Here is a 20893-nt window from a genome sequence, read left to right as displayed (position 1 = left end):
TGATATGTAGCTTGTACTAGGATTGTTCTGAAGGTTTCGTAGGATCGTAGAAATACAGGCTTGAGCACAGGCAGCAGGTTTACACTACTGTATCATAGGAATGAACTTGGGCCTCACATGACTGAATCTAAGGATGAACACCTTTACCAAATGCATTCTTGCTTTCACACACACACACACACACACACACACACACACACACACACACAAACACACACACACACACACACACACACACACACTGTCAACCCAGGTAGCTCTTATGACCGAAGTCATTAACATGCAACTCGCAGACACGCTCACGAACAATGCATCTTGTACATGTAGTTCAGTTGGCAGTGATAGCACATACAGTCGGCATTCAACTGCTCTAGCAGCTGATAGATGTAAAGTTGAGTTGTACTGTTGTAAACTGGAGTACAGTGGTTGTATTTCAAAGAGAGAGAGAGAGAGAGGGAAAAGCAAGAGAAAAAGTCTGAGCATTGGTCTTTAGCCCCGCCTCGGCTCCAGTCTGAAGGACAGCTGGGATAAGGTTCTCTGGTTGTCAATCACATTCAATTGACGCACGTAATTCCTCACTTCCTGTGGGTTCTTGCTAGCCGGAGACACCTCAGCATCTGATGGGGGTGGGAATAGTGTTAAAGGGTTAGTTTACCCAAAAATGAAAATTAGCCCATTATTTACTCACCCTCAAGGCATCCTAGGTGTATATGACTTCCTTCAGATAAATGCAATCGGAGTTATATTAAAAGTTGGTATGGGTCTTCCAAGCTTTTTAATGCAATGTGTGGGTGCTTTTCTTCATCAGTCCAAAACAAGTCCAATAAAGTGCATGTATCTATAATAAAAACTGCCTCACACAGCTCTGGGGGGTATATAAAGACCTCCTGTAGTGAATCGATGTGTTTTTGTAAGAAAAGTGTCCATATTTAAAACGTAATAATCACTTTAAACTAGCTTATGCTAACAGTTGTAGACGGAAGTAGCTCTGGGGCGGATAACGTGTGAGAACGGCGTTGCACTGCTCAGAAGTAATGAACATGGACGCACAGTGGAGAGATCAAAACAAAACGGTCACATACTAAAAGTAAAAAAACAAGGATTTGTAAAGAAAATGTCAGAGGACTTTGATAAAAGCCAAGACGAGAGTGGTTTTCTTTTGCTAAAGTCAGGAAACTTTGCTTCCTTTGCCCCTGTAAACAAACTTTGGTTTTCACGAGACTCGGAGCTGCTTTCATGTACAGCGATGAGCGCAAGCTAGATTAAAGTGATTATTACGTTTTAAATATGGATATTTTTCTTACAAAAACACTAGAGGTCAACCGTTATTGAATTTTACCGATACTAATAGCTAGGTCGGACCACACTAGCCGATACCGATTAATTGACCGATTGTTTTTAAAATACTGAATGATAAATAAAGTGCTGTACTATTTAAATAAAAAGTAGCCTACTAACCCATATTTTGTAAATGAATAAAAATATGAATATTAATTATATATTGATCATTAAAGTAGTTCATAGTTCATTATTGTTAACAAAAGCAACTAATTTTTTTTAAAGAAATTAACACTCTAACAAGGAACAATACTTTTATTCTACAGCTTTTTTTCAATGTTAATATTACAAATGGACTCATATTGTAAAGTGTTACATCAACAGTCAAGCTAAAGATGGCCATCTTTAAATATCTACACAAAGGCTACGGTACTGAAATCACATACATATACAGATATTGTGCAGTCTCAGAATTTAACCACTTCTGTTCTAAAATTTGTGATTGTCTAATTGAAATATGTTAGTCACACACCGGGCAAAAGTCCAGCACCGCTTCTAGAAGAACTTGCAGCTAACTGTTATCACACGCACCGGACGCGTCATGTTCAATTCAAGCGGCGATCTACAAGAGTTTATTTGATCACCAAATGGGCAAAAGTATACTGCTGACCTTTTTCCACTAATGCAGCATCTACTCAACAAATGAATCACTTAGTAATTATATGAAAACACGCACTACAGTATACAGTCGTGGCCAAAAGTTTTGAGAATTACATAAATATTGGAAATTGGAAAAGTTGCTGCTTAAGTTTTTATAATAGCAATTTGCATATACTCCAGAATGTTATGAAGAGTGATCAGATGAATTGCATAGTCCTACTTTGCCATGAAAATTAACTTAATCCCGAAAATAACTTTCCACTGCATTGTGTAAAAAGGCTTCAGGGCGTCCAAGAAAGTCCAGCAAGCGCCAGGATCGTCTCCTAAAGAGGATTCAGCTGCGGGATCGGAGTGCCACCAGTGCAGAGCTTGCTCAGGAATGGCAGCAGGCAGGTGTGAGCGCATCTGCACGCACAGTGAGGCCAAGACTTTTGGAAGATGGCCTGGTGTCAAGAAGGGCAGCAAAGAAGCCACTTCTCTCCAAAAAAAACATCAGGGACAGATTGATCTTCTGCAAAAAGTATGGCGAATGGACTGCTGAGGACTGGGGCAAAGTCATATTCTCCGATGAAGCCTCTTTCTGATTGTTTGGGGCATCTGGAAAAAGGCTTGTCCGGAGAAGAAAAGGTGAGCGCTACCATCAGTCCTGTGTCATGCCAACAGTAAAGCATCCTGAGACCATTCATGTGTGGGGTTGCTTCTCATCCAAGGGAGTGGGCTCACTCACAATTTTGCCCAAAAACATAACCATGAATAAAGAATGGTACCAAAACATCCTCCAACAGCAACTTCTTCCAACAATCCAACAACAGTTTGGTGAAGAACAATGCATTTTCCAGCACGATGGAGCACCGTGCCATAAGGCAAAAGTGATAACTAAGTGGCTCGGGGACCAAAACGTTGAAATTTTGGGTCCATGGCCTGGAAACTCCCCAGATCTTAATCCCATTGAGAACTTGTGGTCAATCCTCAAGAGGCGGGTGGACAAACAAAAACCCACTAATTCTGACAAACTCCAAGAAGTGATTATGAAAGAATGGGTTGCTATCAGTCAGGATTTGGCCCAGAAGTTGATTGAGAGCATGCCCAGTCGAATTGCAGAGGTCCTGAAAAAGAAGGGCCAACACTGCAAATACTGACTCTTTGCATAAATGTCATGTAATTGTCGATAAAAGCCTTTGAAACGTATGAAGTGCTTGTAATTATATTTCAGTACATCACAGAAACAACTGAAACAAAGATCTAAAAGCAGTTTAACAGCAAACTTTGTGAAAACTAATATTTGTGTCATTCTCAAAACTTTTGGCCATGACTGTACTGTGTACAAACCGCCTCTGATTTGTTTTAAATCCGCCTCTGTAGTGTCCGGCTCTGTGCAGCGCACAGTGTCACGTGTCTAAACAAACTGCACATGTTGTCAGAGATTTTCGCCACTAGATGCCGCTCTTGTGTTGTATAACCATCTATGTGTATAACAAAGACTATAGGGACTTTGCTGTATAATGAGGACCTTCTCAGCTTCTCTAGCAATGGACCCAACCTGGAAAAACTATCGGCATGGATTTTTGCCAATAACCGATAGTTATGCAATCAACCATCAGTGCCAATTAATTGGCAAAACCGATACATCGGTCAACCTCTAAAAAACACATAGATTCGCTACAGGAGGCACTTTTTATTATGGATGGATGCACTTTATTGGACTTGTTTTGGACTGATTAAGAGAAACACCTGACCATTGCATTATAACGCTTAAAGGAGCCAGAACAATTTTTAATATAACTCTGACTGCATTCGTCTGAAAGAAGGAAGTCATATACATTTGGATGCCTTGAGGGTGAGTAAATAATGGGCTAATTTTCATTTTTAGGTGAACTAAGCCTTTAAAACAAACAAGAATTTTATTAGTAACTGCAGAACCACAATGAAATGTGGTTGACGTAACCTTTTACTAATTAACCTTGTGTGATTACAGGTGCTGTTTTTTTCTTTTTACTATTTTAGAAGATTGATTATTAAAAAAAACAGTGAATTCAAATTTTTATCGATGAAATATAGTTCTAAGTTGTAAAATATACAGGTACCAGTTTGCCATTTTTGCCCATAATAATGGAAACAGTATACAGTATTTTTAATTTCTGGCAACCACAACTGCCAGGTTTTACCAGAAATTTTATGGATTTTATTTACAATATTTTTATATATACATATAGACATAACAATTCTTGTGATTTAATGGCGATACAAGCTATTTTACCGCTAGACACAGCCATTTATGTTATCCCAATTACCTAAGCTCAGATTGTGATGAATATGATGTGAATGACTGATCTCTGGGATGTAGCTTTTTAACTAGGCAGCACATACAGGCAGACCATAAGAAATGAATTAGGACTGCAAAAAGAGCATTAGTGTGTAGATGACTCACTAAATGGCTGGCTCCTGCAGTGCCTCACTGCCCGGACTGTGTTAGCAATCAGTCGCTGCAAAAACAAACAAACTAAATTTATAAACACATATGCTCTAGCTGTACAGATAAGTCACGGATTCAAAACTATTAAAAAATGATTATGGTAACTGAAACAAAACATTACACAAAAAACTTCAAAACTTAAATGAAAATGACAAATGTTGCCATGTCGACTACTTAAAAGAAAATTACTAAAATTACTATGGATACTAAAACTGAAATAAAAATAAAGACAAATAGAAATACAGCTGAGGTCAAAAGTTTACATCCCCTTTCAGAATCTGCAAAATGTTCATTATTTTTTCTCTTGTAGACTATATGTGAACATCTTTTATGTGAAATATCTTATTCAGGTCAGTGCTAAATTAACAATAACATGCATTTTGTACAATCCCTCTTATTTTTGTAAAATAATTAACATTTTGCAGATTCTGAAAGGGGGATGTAAACTTTTGACCTCAACTGTATTAAAAAAAATGATGACAAAAGCAAATGAAAACTGAAAACATAAAACTAAAACAAATTCAAAGTATATACCACTACAACACTGCAGAGATAACAGTAACAGACTCACCATCTTCTCAAAGTTCACAAGTCCATCAATAAAAGTCTTATTCCCCTCGTGAGTGAATGTCATGTCTGAAAAGACAAGGAATATTTTATGCTGTAGAACAGAACTGAAACAGTATTTGTAACAAGCAGTAGTTATTATTAAAGAATATTGTAGCTAGGCCCCGCCCACACCTTTAATGAGGAGGGGCATAAAGGGAATGATTGGCGGCTCCATCTTAGCCACAGTGAGGCGGTATGCGCGGTGATTCCTGGATGGATCCTGAGAGCGACACATAAATCATACTTTAATGAGCAATGCATCTCAATCACAAAATAATATTTTTTTTTTAGAAAGAAAGAATTCAAATTCAAAAAACTGAAATAGACTCACTAGTAAACTCTCAAACTCTGCATAGAACTTCTTGAATTTACTAGGCAGTTTCTGAAAAAAAGAAAAAAAATATACATGTGCCCATATTATTGATACAATCAAATTCAAACTAATTTAAACTATTCAAAATTAATAAAAATTGCAATGACTTGAATAAACCTCTTACACAGTTTACATGTTATACCAATAAATTTGAAGTTGTTTTGATCAGTGTTGTTTTTGACAACCATCTTAGATTTAGTCTTAGTCTTAGTCTTTTGGACTAAAATGCTTATTAGTTTTAGTCCAATTTTAGTCGACGAAAAGTCAAAAAGGTTTTAGTCTAGTTTTAGTCAAAAAAAAGGGGAAAAAGTAGTCTTTTAACAAATTATTGTAGGTCAGTAAGTATTTTGCTGTTGGGTAGTGTCACTTATAAGTTGTGAAAATAGCAGATCTATAGTTACAATGTGAGCTTCCGGATCGACTATTTTCACCAATAATTACAAAAATGAAGGAATGGTTTTAGACATAAAAGACATATTTGAAATACACCCATAGGTCCTCTCGCTGTTTGCGACCACCCATCATGGTTAATCGTCTGTCTGTCTGAGTGCCAACAATGTGACGTGTTGAGCATGTTGTGCGCTGCACACCAGGTGGTGGGCGTAACCAAACATGGATAGAATGCTAAAACGGCTTGCCATACTAGTATGGCAAAGAGTATTTAATGCTAATACGGCTTGCCATAGCGGCAGATACTTTTTAGGTTGTAATTGGCATGCACAATAAGCAGAAATGTCATGCATTTTAAACGTCTGACGGACCACCCACTAACATTTTCGTCTATTCTCATCTCGTCAACGAAAACTCACACACGTCTCGTCATCAACGAGCCATTTTTACCTCGTTATCGTCATGAAAAAAAGTGGCGTCAACGAAATGACAACACTGGTTTTGATAATATTTGATTATTTTTAAAGATGTGAATTTGTCAAGTCTTCTAAAAATCTGCTTATTTGATTTTTTTTATGTCATTTTTTTTAAGCTAAAGATTTAGTTTGTTTTCAAATATGAAACCAGTATGAATACAAAGACCACATTTTTAAGAATATGGCATGTTTTAAAATAGACTTAATATATTTCAGTTGTGATACAGCACTGACCTCCCATGTCTGGCTGAGTCTGCTGACGGCTGGGTTGCACATGCCCATAATAATGGCGAAGAAAGAGTTCAGATTCTTAAACTCTCTACAGCTGAGGAAATAAATGCACAACACACATATATGTGACCCTGGACCACAAAACCAGTCATAAGGTTAAATTTTACAAAACTGAGATGTATACATCATATAAAAGCTCAATAAATAAGCTTTCTATTGATGTATGGTTTGTTAGGATAGGACAATATTTGGCTGAGATACATCTATTTGAAAATCTGGAATCTGAGGGTGCAAAAAAATCTAAATACTGAGAAAATCACCTTTAAAGTTGTCCAAATTAGGTTCTTAACAATGCATATTAATAATCAAAAATTACATTTTGATAGATTTACAGTAACAATTTTACAAAAAATCTTCATGGAACATGATCTTTACTTAATTTCCTAATGATTTTTGGCATAAAAGAAAAATCAATAATTTTGACCCATGCAATGTATTTTTGGCTATTGCTACAAATATACCCCAGCGACTTAAGACTGGTTTTGTGGTCCAGGGTCACATATAAAACACTTCTCAAATCATATATAGTCAATATAACATGCAGTACATCAATTCCAATGCAAATTCATTTTCATCATATTCTCTGGTGAATTTATATACCCTGCTGAAATAAAACAGCATATACTGGTTTAGGTATGTTTTGGTTTAAACCAGCTCATGACCAACTAAGGACCAGCTTAAACCAGCTCAAACCAGCATATGCTGTTTTTTTTAAATAGGGCATGTGTTCTGGAGAACTTACTGGGCGGCAATCTTGATAAACTTCTTGAGTAGCTGTACCCGTTTGCTGAGCGTCCCGCACAGACAGACTTCTGTGACCACCCACAGCTGTACCTGATTAAAGCGCTTCAAAAACAGCTCCAGATTTGCTGTAGAGCGTCTGTACGCCTGTCGTCCGAACGTATGATACACCAACTCATACTGCACACAAACACACAGTTAAATTGCACATTTTGTAGATCAAAAATGTCATTTGTGTGTTTACAACTGTATGTGCATATTTACCTCATGTACACAGCTGAAAAGCTCCCAATCGTATTGGGTCATCTGGAAGGCCAGATCTTTAGAGCTCATCAGCTCAAAACTGGACATAGAGCCCGTGGAGGGACCTTCCTGCTCTGGAAGAGGATTCTACATACACATATAAACAGTCATTACTAAATACAGACAAATACAAACCCCACACTTATTAACAAAAAATTTAAACTTTTGAATAATTAAGATGTTTTTGAAAGAAGTCTCTTATGCTTATATGGAAGCCCATTTCTGCCACTGAGCAACAACAAAAAAATAAAATAAAAAAGGTTATTGTGACTCTTTATCTTACAATTCAGACTTTTTTTCTCAGAATTGCATGATATAAACTCACAATTGCAAGACATAAATTCCAATTTTGAGGAAAAAAAAACTGATGTTCTCAAAATTGGGAGTTTATTTCACAATTCCGACTCAATAACTCGCAGTCTTGTGTTATAAAAGTCACAATTGCGAGATATAAACTTCTAAAAACAATTGTGCTCAGAATTGCGACTTTATTTCTCAGAATTGCAATTCTGACTTTATAACTCGCAATTGCATGTTTATGTCTTACAATTCTGAGGAAAAAAGTCAGAATTGCGAGTTTTTATCATGCAATTCTGAGAAAAAAAAGTCTGAATTGCGAGATGTAAACTTGCAATTGTAAGAAAAACAGTCATAATTGTGAGATAAACAGTCGCAATAACCTTTTTTATTTTTTATTCAGTGGAGGAAACAGGCTTCCATATGCTCACCAAGGCTATATTTAATGAAAATATGCTGCAAATTTACTCACCCTCAACAACAAAGAGTTTCTTCATCAAAACGGGAAGAAATTTATCTAGATATTTAGCCTTAGATCACTCGCTTACCTGTGGATCCTCTGCAGTGAATGGGTGCCGTCAGAATAAGAGTCCAAACAGCTGATAAAAACATCACAAGTAATCTACACAACTCCTGTCCATCAATTAATGTCTTGTGAAGTGAAAAGCTGTGTGTTTATAGGAAATAAATCCATCATTAAAATTTGTTTAACTTTAAACCACCGGCCAGAATTGATGGTTAAAGGGTTTAAAATGCCTTGATGTATTTGTATTTTTACAAACACACAACTTTTTCCTTGAAGACATTAACTTATGGACTGGACTGGAGTGGTGTGGATTATTGTGATGTTTCTATCAGCTGTTTGGACTCTCATTCTGATGGCATCCATTCAGAGGATAAACTGGTGAGCAGGTGATGTAATGCTAAATTTGTCCAAATCTGTTCTGATGAAGAAATAAACTCATCTATATCTTGGATTTTTCTTGTTTGGGTGAACTGTTCCTGTGTCTAAATATTTCACATTTGGTCTCACCAGTGAATCAAGCTGTTCCCTGGAGCAGACAAACATTCGTCCGTTCACTCCTAGCGACTGGAACACCGATACATCATTGGGCTTTAAAATCTGCTTCTCTGTAGAGAAATAAATCCCGGAATTAGCCAGAACACAAATCACTTTCTGAACACTTTCTCAGCTGTACGAGATCAACACGTAATAAATTGTATGATAGATTTTAAGCACTTTATTTACTATTATTAATATTTAAACTACCAGATAAACTTCAATCTATTATAGGATTTACAGTTCTGCTGGTACTTTCTGAAAGGTTTAGTTTGCAGCTGATCTGGAAGTGTTTTATATAATACAGAAACAGAGTGCTTCAATACAGAATGTTGCCAGAGCAACAAAACGGCTGATTATCTACAAAGTCTGTGTGTATTTGTTTGTCACATCTCTAGGGGCAACTAATATTTCATCATGAGTTTGTGTGTGTGTATGTGGATCACCTCCAGATGCACTGAGGTTTATCAAAAGCAGCTCTTCAGTGGATCCCAGTTTATCCGCTACAGCTGCGGTCACCTCTCTCCCCGTGGCCAGCACAGGAACACGAATAGTGGTGTAAGTGTGATCGCTGCAGTACACTTTCAGGAGAACTAGACCAAGATGAAGAGAGAGGAAATTTGATTAATTGACTGAATGAATGAGTGATTGCCTGATTTATTCAAGAATTAAACAGATATATTCGACATTCCAGCGGGGAGGGAACATTCACATAAATTGTGCTAATGTTCTGGGGTGGTTTTTGCAAAGTTATGTACAAATGTCTTCCAGTAATATTAACAGACTGTTCAAAGTTATTTTTGTTTTTAAAACATTTAAAAAACAGAATGTTTTGAACATTGAAAGAACATTCAGAAATGGTTACTTAAAATAGAAAAAAAGTATACAACTTAATGGAAACATTGTTAGAACATATTTTTGACTGCTTGTGGACAAAAGTGTTTTCCATACACATTTTTCAGGAAACATTATTGTAAGATAAAAAGTAAAATGTTTAAGGGTGAAAAACGTTAAAATGTCCACGTCAAAAGAAATGTACAAAAGTGATTTTATGTCTATGGAAAGCACATTAAATGTAAGTAAAGTACTTTTAAGGTTTCAAATACATTTTAGGAGAATATAATGTCAAAATTTGGTTAAAATAATTGTAATTAAAATTATTATAATTAAAATAATAATTGTCATTTAGTGTAACAATATTTATGTAAAAATTCAAACAACATGCTTATTCTGACTTGAACATATTAAAATAAATAAAAGAATAAGGGAGCATATTACATTTTATTGTGTTTTAAATTCTTACTGACAAAACCTTGGACAGCGGCAAATATAAAAAATGTAGAATTACAACTAATTAGTATTTGGGGTAAAAGTAATTTGTCTTTTATTAGGTCATAAATTGATTTTTGGTTGTTAATATGCCTGGCAAGATTGTTACACTGAATTACATTTTAGTTGGTGTCTTCTGTAAATTAGGGAAAATGTATGATAAATATTTTTTTCTCAGAAAAACTAAATCAAAAATGCAATTCAATTAAATTAAACAGAAAACTTTTTACTTTTTTGTTGAAAAAAGCAGTATTACACTTATTGTTTTTATGTCTTTGACCCTTAAATAAAACAAATATAAATAAAAAATGTAGAAGAAAAATTAACATGAATGTTAAGCGTTATTAGTATTTGTTCCCCCCCTTCGCTTTAATTAACAGCTGGAATCAGCTGCAAGGTTTTTGCAAAACCTGTTGATTATGTTATTAAGTCTTCCAGATTTCAAAAAATGTATTTATTAGTGACGCCAAAATAGTGACACATCTCATATTGCATATTAATTCGATTTTACACTCATGATTTTCCTTTGTTCAAAAATGTCCCCCCTAAATTTCTTAATGGCTCAGATAGATATACAAACAGATACTCACTGTCATCAAAGCTCCTTATTGGCTGCTTTTTTGCAAGCCTCTCCTCTCCAGAGCTGAATTGTCGCAGGAGGACTTTATGCTGAGAGAACAAAAACGGAATACATGTGACCCTGGACCACAAAACCAGTCTTAAGCAGCACGGGTATATTTGCAGCAATAGCCAAAAATACATTGCATGGGTCAAAATTATCGATTTTTCTTTTATGCCAAAAAATCAATAGGATATTAAGCAAAGATTATGCTCCAGGAAGATATTTTGTAAATTTCCTACCATAAATAAATTAAAACCTAATTTTTGATTAGTAATATGCATTGCTAAAAACTTAATTTGGACAACTTTAAAAGCGATTTTCTCAATATTTAGATTGTTTTGTTATGTAAAACTTGTCGTTCAGATGATGTATAAATCTCAATTTAAAAAAATTGCCCCTTATGACTGGTTTTGTGGTCCAGGGTCACATACGAACGATCTAAACAATCCAGTTTAGATCACATATATACAGTAGATCTAAAACAAAAAGCATAAAGTGTAAGAAAGCAAATCTACATTACCTTTTTTTGAGAGGTTCGTGCATCCTCTGGGCTGAGACGGCGAAAAGAACAGACAGATATTTGGACATCAATAACATTTATCATTCACATTAAGGCATTAATAACAGCCAAAAGCTGTGTAGAAAACACATACTACTGCTTGGAGATCCTCTCCAGCTCGGGAAGGAGCTCCTTCAGTGGACGCAAAACTCTTGCATCATTAGCTACGAACCCCTGCAGCTCCTGCATACACACAAAACACATTTAGCATGCATAATAGTCAGTTTGGTTTAATGAACTGACCATCATATCTCCATGCAGACTGGTGGTAAGCGATTCTATGCCAGCATGTGTGTTTGTGTATGTTTCTAACCTCCAGAAAGCTGAGTGCAGTGTCATCCTCCAGCAGATGGTGGCCCTGCAGGGCAGACCAGCGCAGAGCCAAGCTGAGCACCCGTCTCTTGCTGGCAACAGCGTAGTCTAGACGTTCCTGCTCTGAGCCCTGAGAGGCCTGAGAGTGATAGGTACACACATGCTAAGGAACATATGCATAATTGCAAAAAAAAAAAACAGTGTGCTGTTATTACAGATAGATACAGTGCCTTGCGAAATACTGATACCCCTTTTTCACATTTTGTTATGTTGCAGCCTTATTTTTAATTGTTTTAAATTTATTTTTCCCACATCAATCTACACAATATGCACCATAATGACAAAGCAAAAACAGAATTGTCACAATTTCATGAATTTATATATAAATAAAAACTGAAATAAGTACATTGCATAAGTATTCATACCCTTAACTCAGTACTTAGCTGAAGCACCTTTACAGCCTCAAGTCCTTTTGGGTATGACGCAATAAGATTTGCACATCAACATTTGGCAATTATCTACCATTCTTCACCTCACCGTTTCACCTCTCAAGCTCTGTCAGTTTGGATGGGGTCTGGCAGACATTTTCAGGTTTCTCCAGAAATGTTTGACTGGGTTCAAGTCCAGGGTGTAGCTGGGCCACTTAAAGACATTCACAGAGTTGTCTATAAGACACTCTTGCTGTGTGCTTAGGGTCATTGCCCTGCTGGACGGTGAACCTTTGGCCCAGTGTGAGGTTCTGAATGTTCTGGACTGGGTTTTCATTAGGACTATCTCTATATTTTGGTGCATTGAGCTTTTTTTCTAGTCCAGATCGGTGGAGTGTTACAGTGATGTTTGTCCTTCTGTAAGTTTCTCGCATCTGCATAAATGATCATGGACCTCAACTAGAGTGACCATCAGGCTCTTGGTTACCACTTCAGCCAAGACCCTTCTCAAAGGAAAAGGAGGTGAAGTGAGGCCAAGTATGGTGACCCATACTAGGAATTTGTGCTCTGCATTTAACCCATCCAAGTGCACACACACAGTAGTGAACACACACCCGGAGCAGTGGGCAGCCATTGCTGCAGCGCCTGGGGAGCAGTTGCAGGTACGGTGCCTTGCTCAAGGGACTCACCTCAGTCGTGGTATTGAGGGTGAAGAGAGTGCTGGTTATTCACTCCCCGCACCTACAATCCCCACCGGACCTGAGACTCAAACCTGCAACCTTTGGGTTTCAAGTCTGACTCTCTAACCATTAGGCCACAGCTGCCCCCACTGAGCAACTGCCTCCATCAGCTTTAGGATAAGTCATGGTTGCTTCAAACTTCCTCTATTAAGGGTAACTGAGACTACATGCTTCTGTGAACCTTCAATGCAGCAGAATGTTTTCTAAACTCTTCCCCAGATGTGTGGCTTGATGCAATTCTGTCTTTGAGCTCTACATGCAGTTTTCTTTTACCTCAGGGCTTGGTTTTTGCTCTGATATCCATTTTCATCTGTTAGACCTTATATAAATACATGTGTCTTTCTAAATCATACCTTTTCAATTGAATCCACTCGAAGTGTAGTAACATCTACAAGCAATATGAATGCTCCTGAGATACATTTTAACTGTCCCAGATAAGGGTATGAATACTTATGCAATTCAATCATTTAAGTTTTTCTTTTTAATAAATTTGCAAAGATGTTTAAACCTGTTTCTTGCTTAGCCATTATGGTGTATGGACTGTAGATTGATGCGTAAAAAAATCAAAGCAGTTTAACATAAGGCTGCAACATACCAAAATATGAAAAAATAGAGGTATGAATCATTTTGCAAAGCACTGTAGATAGATAGATAGATAGATAGATAGATAGATAGATAGAGTTCATTGATTCGACTAGAAGGATATTGAGCCAGAAGGGCGGGGCACAGTTGGCTGTTGGGCATGAAGACACAGTGCATAAGCACAAAATCATCCAGAGCTGGATCTGTGGATGAAAAATATTTGCAGAATTAATAAAAAAGTATTAAAGGAATAGTTCAACCAAAAATGAAAATTAACTGAGAATTTACCTGCCCTAAGATGTAGATAAGTTTGTTTATTTATCTGAACCGTTTTGGAAAAATTTAAAATTACATCAGCTGTTTACCAATGGATCCTCTGCAGTGAATGGGTGCCGTCAGAATGAGAGTCCAAACAGCTGATAAAAACAACACAATAATTCACAAGTAATCCACACCACTCCAGTCCATCAGTTAACATCCTATAAAGCCAAATGTTGCGTGTTTGTAAGAAACAAATCCATCCTAAAGATGTTTTTAACTTCAAACAGTCCTCTATCTCTATCCTTAATATTGCTTTTGCCAATGAAAAGGTTGTGCACATATTCACAGATCAATCACTGTTTATAAGCAAAAAGTGTTCTAAACAAATATGTCAGTAAATTTCAATGTGACAATAGTGGATGGACTTTTTCACTGGAGAAAGTGTTCTTATAGATTATGGACTCGCATTTTGACCAGAAGCGACAGTTTAAAGGTAAAATGCAGTAATGATAGATGTGTTTCTTATACAAACAAGCAGCTTTTTCACTTCACAAGACATTTATTGTTGGACTGGAGTGAATTACTTGTGGATTATTGTGATGTTTTTATCAGCTGTTTGGAATCTCATTCTGACGGCACCCATTCACTGCAGAGGATCCATTGGTGAGCAAGTGATGTAATGCTATATTTCTTCAAATCTGCTCTGATGAAGAAACAAACACATTTACATGTGGGATGGCCTGAGTGTGACTAAATTTTTGGCAAATTATAATTTTTGGGTGAACTATAACTTTAATATAAAGTTTTGGGTGATTAATCTTTTTTAGCAATGAATGAAAAGTTACAATACCTGGGTCAGAGAAATGAATGTCCAGTCGCATTGTCTCCAGCAGATGCTCCAGAATCTTCTCTGGGCTGCCTGACATCACAGTGTATCTGTCCAGCAAACCCAGACACAGCAAATGTAGTTTGATTCAATAAATGCATGGATAGATTAATTTATTGATGATGGATCAAGAAATTTATGGATAAGCTGTGCAGACTGATAGATGTGATCATATACTTGAAATGGGCTGGGATGTTTCCATGGCTGGGGGGCCGGAGACTCTTCTGTAGTACCAGAACATCCTGGTCATGCTCTTTTAGACGCACTGTGTTTGCTTCAACATCCTACACACACAAACAAACAAAATACATGCAGTCAAGAGTTAATTTTGCAACTATGTAAGGTTCAAAGTTTCACTAAATACTCATTCTTCTGGTGTTTCTTTGTATCAACAATAAGTGATAGATGTACCCTGAGTATTCGGTTGAAGTCCTCTTTGTCCACTCTCAGAAAGTGGCAGTTGTCCTCTCTCAGTACGATGGAAGCAGCGCGGGGGGCGTCGTTCACCAAGGCCAGTTTGCCAAAATCATCTCCTTCATGCAGCGTACACACCACACCCTGAACACACACACAGGAGTCCATCTGAAATCATCTAACAGTGTTTGCCACTAGAATCACTCTACATAAATAAATTAAGAGGTATGTAGCCATTTAACATTAACATGAATAAACTATATAAATAATGTAAGCTGACATTACCTTGCCATAGATTACAACATTTACTGATCCCTTCTGGATAATATACCAAGAAGTGCCTTCCTCGCCTTGATTAAACACTGAAATACAGAAAGCAAACATACAGAGAAATTCACTGAGCCAACCTATGAGTATTTACACTACCGTTCAAAAGTTTGGAGTCAGTAAGTGCCAGAAAAATTAGGGCTAGAAGTTTTTGAACAGTGTGATTTTTAATGCTTTTTAAAGAATTCTCTTCTCCTCATCAAGCCTGCATTTATTTGATCCAAAATAAAGCAAAAACAGTAATATTGTGAAATATTTTTACTATTTCAAATAAATATTATTTAAAATAATGATTTCTATTTGAATGTATTTTAAAATGTAATTTTTTCCTGTGATCAAAGCTAAATTTTCAGCATCATGGCTCTCTGATATTACAGAAATTAATCATTTTAGTTAGAAAGGATGCTTTAAATTGATCAAAAGTGATGATAAAGACATCTATAATTCTACTCAGCTGTTTTCTACATAATAATAATAATTATACTGAATGCTTTTTGAGCAGCAAATCAGAATATTATAATGATTTCTGAAGGATCAAATGACTGGAGTAATGATTCTAAAAATTCAGCTTTGAAATCAGCAATAAATTACATTTTAAAATATATTCAAATAAAAAAAACGTTATTTTAAATAGTGAACTATTTCAAAGTTTGACTGTTTTTGCTGTCCTTTGGATCAAATAAATGCAGGCTTTTTAAAAAATATTTAAAATCTTCCTTTTCAAAAACTTTTTCTCAAGTCCTAAATAGAGTGGCTATAACCAACATAGACAAAAATAACCGCTGAAAATGTTGGGCTCAGTAAGATTTTTTTTTTCTTGTAAAGAAATCATTATTAATATTATTTTCAGCAAGGATGCATTCAATTTTCCAAAACTGACAATAATATTTATAATGTTACAAAAAGGTCTGTCACATGCTATTATTTTTTGCTTTCTATTCATCAAAGAATCCTAAAATTTTCTATCATGGTTTCCACAAAATATTAGGCAGCAGACGTTTTTAATATTAATGATAATAATAATAATAAATGTTTCTAAAGCACCAAATCAGCATATTATAATGCTTTCTGAAAGATTATTTGACACTGAAGACTGGAGAAATTATGCAAATTATTCACCTTTTCCATCACAGAAATAAACTGCATTTTAAAAGATATTAAATAGAAAGCAGTTATTTTAAATCATAATAATATTTTATAATATTATTGCTTTTTACTATAGTTTTGGATTCAAAACCAGCTTTGGTGAGTTTTCAAAAACATTAAAAAATCTTACTGTTTGCAAAAAGTACTACACTACCAAGAGTATTAAAGTTAATTTGGGTAAGGTTACATTACAATATTGTGTTACTCCATGAAAGAGTAACTAGTAAAATGTAAAAAGTAACTACTTGGTTACTTTTTATGGAAAGTAATGTATTATGCTATTTTTGTCACCTGAGCTGCACTTTCTTTTTCATTTTTAACAAAAAAAAAAAACCCCAAAGCTATATTTTTCGCAACTTTTAAACGCCCTTTCACACAAAATTGAAATAATAAGTCTCAGGCTAAAGGAAGTGCCTCTGCTTTTTTCTCTCAACATTGGGACAGGAGAGGTATCAGTGAATAAATGAGAAAAATTTGTGTTACTTATTTGAAAAAGTATATATTTTCATGTAAATTTAAAAGTAATCTCTTACTTTAATAGTTATTTGTAAAGTAATTTGATTATGTAACTTGCGTTACTTGTAATGCATTCCCCCCAACAATGTTAGTTTTGAGAATTTAAAGAGCAGTAAAGACACATTGAAACTTACAGACAGTGCCTGCTTTGGCATGTGACTCAAAGATGAGGACACCAGCGAGCTCTCTCTTCACCTGCAGAGGGCAGCACCAGCACAGCTCATGTTAGTGCACTCATACCAATGCTGATATCAGACAATATTACTGTGTAAAAGAGGCACAGAGGTTGCACAAGGTGGACTTACAGTGTTAGATAAATGAGAGAGAGCTTTAATATGCAGCAGTTCATCATAAATAATCTCCAGGTCTTCAGCTGTTCTTTGACCTGGCCTATAAAGAGAACAAGGGACAAAGAAAGAAGAGTAGAGTAGTTCAGAAGAAGTAAGAATGGACGATATCAGAGAGCAAATAGATATTAATGCATCTCTTAAAAGTCCTAATGAAACCAAATGCACATTTCACATGAATAAATACTGCAGGGGGCGCTGTTAGTCACTCACGGTTTCCTGAGGATCATCCGCATGTGTGCGTCAGGGCCGATCTGGGAGAGGAAGAGGAGGGTCTCCTGCAGCTCTTCCTCAGCTTCACGTTTCTCATCGTCGCTAGGCAACACCGCATCCTCCTCCTCGTCATCAAGGAAACGGTAAAAGAGGTACTTATCTTGAAAGTTGAGCTCATGGTCAACTGTTGACACAAAGAAAAGAACAGAGATAAAATATGTGTGATCTGGTGCATGAATTCATTCAGAAGCTCTAATTAGAGTCATTTAAAAAGTTAATGGGGGATTATTTTTTATTTTATCAAGATATTACTGGGTTTAACTAGCTGAGTCATTTCTTTAATGCAGTGTAGAGCTGCGACAGCTGAACAAATGAATAAATGAGTTGAATGGGAAAGCTAAATATCTTTCTCCAGGTTTTAAAGACGTTCTTGCAAAAACATGATGGAAAGTGATTTTGAGGTACCTGACAAAACCTAAATAATTACTTGTTAAAATCAGTGTTGTTATTGTTAATAAAAACTAAAACTATTGAAAATGATGTTGTTTTTGACAAACAGTAACATTTGGTTAAAATAAAATTAAAAAATTAAACCTATAAAACCTAAACAATAATAAAAAGTTTTGCAATGGCAACTAACTGGAAAAAAGTGTAAGTTGATGTAGTAAAAAAAAAACTAAAGCTGAAATCAAAATAAATTAAAGCTAATCAGAAATATAAGTAAAAATTACAAAAGCACACAACTACTAAAACTAATATTAAATATAAAAATAAAAGATTACAAACATAAATTAATAGGAGTTATTAATATAGTATTTCTATTCATTAATACTATTATAGTATAAACTGTTTACATACACCTTGCAGAATCTGCAAAAAAAATAACAGGGATCATACAAAATGCATGTTATTTTTTTTTTAGTTAGTTTTCATTCACTTGATTCTTAATATTGTCCACAACTGTCTTTATTTTTATTTTTTTTTTAGTGATAGTTGTTCATGAGTCCCTGTTCATGAGACTGTATGATTTTGAGATCCATATTTTCACACTGAGGACAACTGAGGGACTCATATGCAACTACTACAGAAAGTTCAAACACTCACTGATGGATCAGAAGGAAAAACCACGCTTTAAGAGCTGGGGGTGAAAACTTTTGAACAGAATGAAGATGTGTACATTTTTCTTATTTTGTCAAAATATATATAAATTTGTATTTAGTTCTGCCCTTCAGAAGCTACAGAAGATAATTACGTTTTCCAGAAGACAAAATAAGTTAAATTTATCCTGATCTTCAAATTCGTTCTTAATGCATAGTGTTTCCTTCTGGAGCATCAGTGAGCATTTGAACCTTCTGTAATAGTTGCATATGAGTCCCTCATTTGTCCTCAGTGTGAACAGTTGGATCTCAAAATCATACAGTCATTGTTGAAAAGGGTTCAAATACACAAAAATGCTGAAAAACCTAAGAATTTGTGGCACCTATCACTTAAAAAAAAAACAGCTGTGGATCATTCAGGTAACAACACAGTATTAGGAATCAACTGTATGTAAGCTTTTGAACAGAGTCATTTTTATAAATTCAACTATTATTTTCTCATATGGACTATATCTAAACGTCTTTTATGTGAAATATCTCAGGTCAGTACTAAATAAAAAATAACATGCATTTTGTATGATCCCTCTTATTTTGGTAAAATAACATTTTGCAGATCCTCCCCAGGTGTATGTAAACTTTTGACCTCAACTGTAAACAATAGAACAGTATATAAACAATTCTAAACCAACACTGCTTAAAATAATATTCCTAATAAAACTGAAAGTGAGCACAATGAAAATTAAGAAACATCTGTAATACTTTAAACAGCAACATTCACTTTTAATATTCAATATGATCATTCAGTTGTCATAAAAGAAAACTAAGTAATATGATTTCCAATGTAATTAGTGTAATTGATGGGCTTATTCATTTTGCCAGGGCATTAAGACAAATAAATATGTGAAAATGTACTGCACAGTAGAAATGACCCAACTGTTAACCTGGCTGTCACTACAGCAAATGGCACAGGTGTACCGTGATTCAGGACCCCTTCCTCCAGCAGCACCTGCCACATTCCCACAGCGTGAGCCCGACTGTGAACACATGAGCTCTGCTGAAGCAGCCAGTCGACCAGCTCAGTGCCGACACAACACTGCCTGTAAACACACAAGTAGATCTGAGTATTCTACATATATTAGACATGACATAAATGAATAAACCTTGCATATGTTGTGCTGTATTACATTCGTCATAGACAACACACACCTGTAGGTTTTCAGATGATATTTTCTATCTCTGATCATGTGGGGAGCTCTGGCCAGTATAGCATTACGTAAGACTTTTTCTGCCCTCAAAATCTTCTCCGACGGGACCTGAAGCAAAATCCGGGACAGAGAGAGAGAGGATGAGAGTGAGGCACAGAAAAACACTCCTGCGCAGTCTATTTTCTCATCTTTAACAGCATGCATCACATTTATTGGCATTCAATGGCCTGCACTCACACTTAATTTTCTAGTGTAAATGACATAAAAGACCTTCTGTTAGCAGATGGCGTGTTTTAAATTCAATGAATTATACATAATTAGCATAAAACTGTGTAAAAGAGGTGCATGCGGTCTTGAGTTATGTGCATGGAAATGGGAATTACCATCAAATTAATCATCAGAAAACTGTATTTGAATCACTCTCAGGAAACAGTGCCAGAAAAAGTCAAAAATTAAATGATTAAAATATTGATTTTTGACCACTGCAAGACCAAAGTACAGGGGTTGTAACCAACATAGATAAATATTACCATTCAACTGTATGGGTCAGGAATTTTTTTATTATTTTTTAAAGAAATGAATACTATTCATTTATTCGTTAAATTGATCAAAAATGACAGTAAAAACTTTATTATGTTACAAAAAATCTATTTAAAAAGATGTATTAGAGTTTCCAGAAATATATTAAGCAGCACAATGTTTTGAGCATAATAATAAGAAACATTTCTTGAGCAGCAAATCAACATATTATAATCATTTCTGAAGGATCATGTGACACTAAAGACTAGAGTAATAATGCTGAATTCAGCTTTGCATCACAGGAATTACATTTTAAAATATATTATAAAATAAAACATGTATTTGTATAAATTGTAATAAAATTACAATTAAAAAAAAATACAATTACAGTTTTAACTGTAAAAAAATTTTTTTTATATATATATATATATATATATAT

At 35.4% G+C, this 20893-nt stretch overlaps 1 protein-coding gene across 2 annotated transcripts in view; it reads right to left on the bottom strand.

Annotated features, from left to right (window-relative positions):
• Nucleotides 1-199: 199 nt before the first annotated feature.
• Nucleotides 200-20893, bottom strand: part of rapgef4b (Rap guanine nucleotide exchange factor 4b) — a 51917-nt gene continuing 31223 nt past the window's right edge. For both annotated transcript variants that reach the window (XM_073851177.1, XM_073851178.1), the window contains 24 exons: nt 19937-20043; nt 19706-19827; nt 17634-17817; nt 17379-17463; nt 17208-17268; nt 15370-15446; nt 15082-15228; nt 14848-14954; nt 14635-14720; nt 13648-13726; nt 11775-11925; nt 11556-11644; nt 11423-11453; nt 10871-10949; nt 9398-9544; nt 8925-9022; nt 7556-7681; nt 7293-7471; nt 6494-6584; nt 5352-5402; nt 5153-5240; nt 4983-5047; nt 4367-4421; nt 200-617 (listed from right to left, as the gene is read on the bottom strand). In XM_073851177.1, coding sequence (XP_073707278.1) covers nt 490-617; nt 4367-4421; nt 4983-5047; nt 5153-5240; nt 5352-5402; nt 6494-6584; nt 7293-7471; nt 7556-7681; nt 8925-9022; nt 9398-9544; nt 10871-10949; nt 11423-11453; nt 11556-11644; nt 11775-11925; nt 13648-13726; nt 14635-14720; nt 14848-14954; nt 15082-15228; nt 15370-15446; nt 17208-17268; nt 17379-17463; nt 17634-17817; nt 19706-19827; nt 19937-20043 — 2433 coding nt within the window. In that variant the 3' untranslated portion in view covers nt 200-489. The remainder of the gene's footprint in view (nt 618-4366; nt 4422-4982; nt 5048-5152; nt 5241-5351; nt 5403-6493; nt 6585-7292; nt 7472-7555; nt 7682-8924; nt 9023-9397; nt 9545-10870; nt 10950-11422; nt 11454-11555; nt 11645-11774; nt 11926-13647; nt 13727-14634; nt 14721-14847; nt 14955-15081; nt 15229-15369; nt 15447-17207; nt 17269-17378; nt 17464-17633; nt 17818-19705; nt 19828-19936; nt 20044-20893) is intronic.

Source organism: Garra rufa, chromosome 12 (assembly GCF_049309525.1).
Source record: "Garra rufa chromosome 12, GarRuf1.0, whole genome shotgun sequence".
NCBI classification, from domain to species: Eukaryota; Metazoa; Chordata; class Actinopteri; order Cypriniformes; family Cyprinidae; genus Garra; species Garra rufa.
Note: the sequence above shows the minus strand (reverse complement) of the source record. Positions and strands in the feature narration are given on the sequence as shown.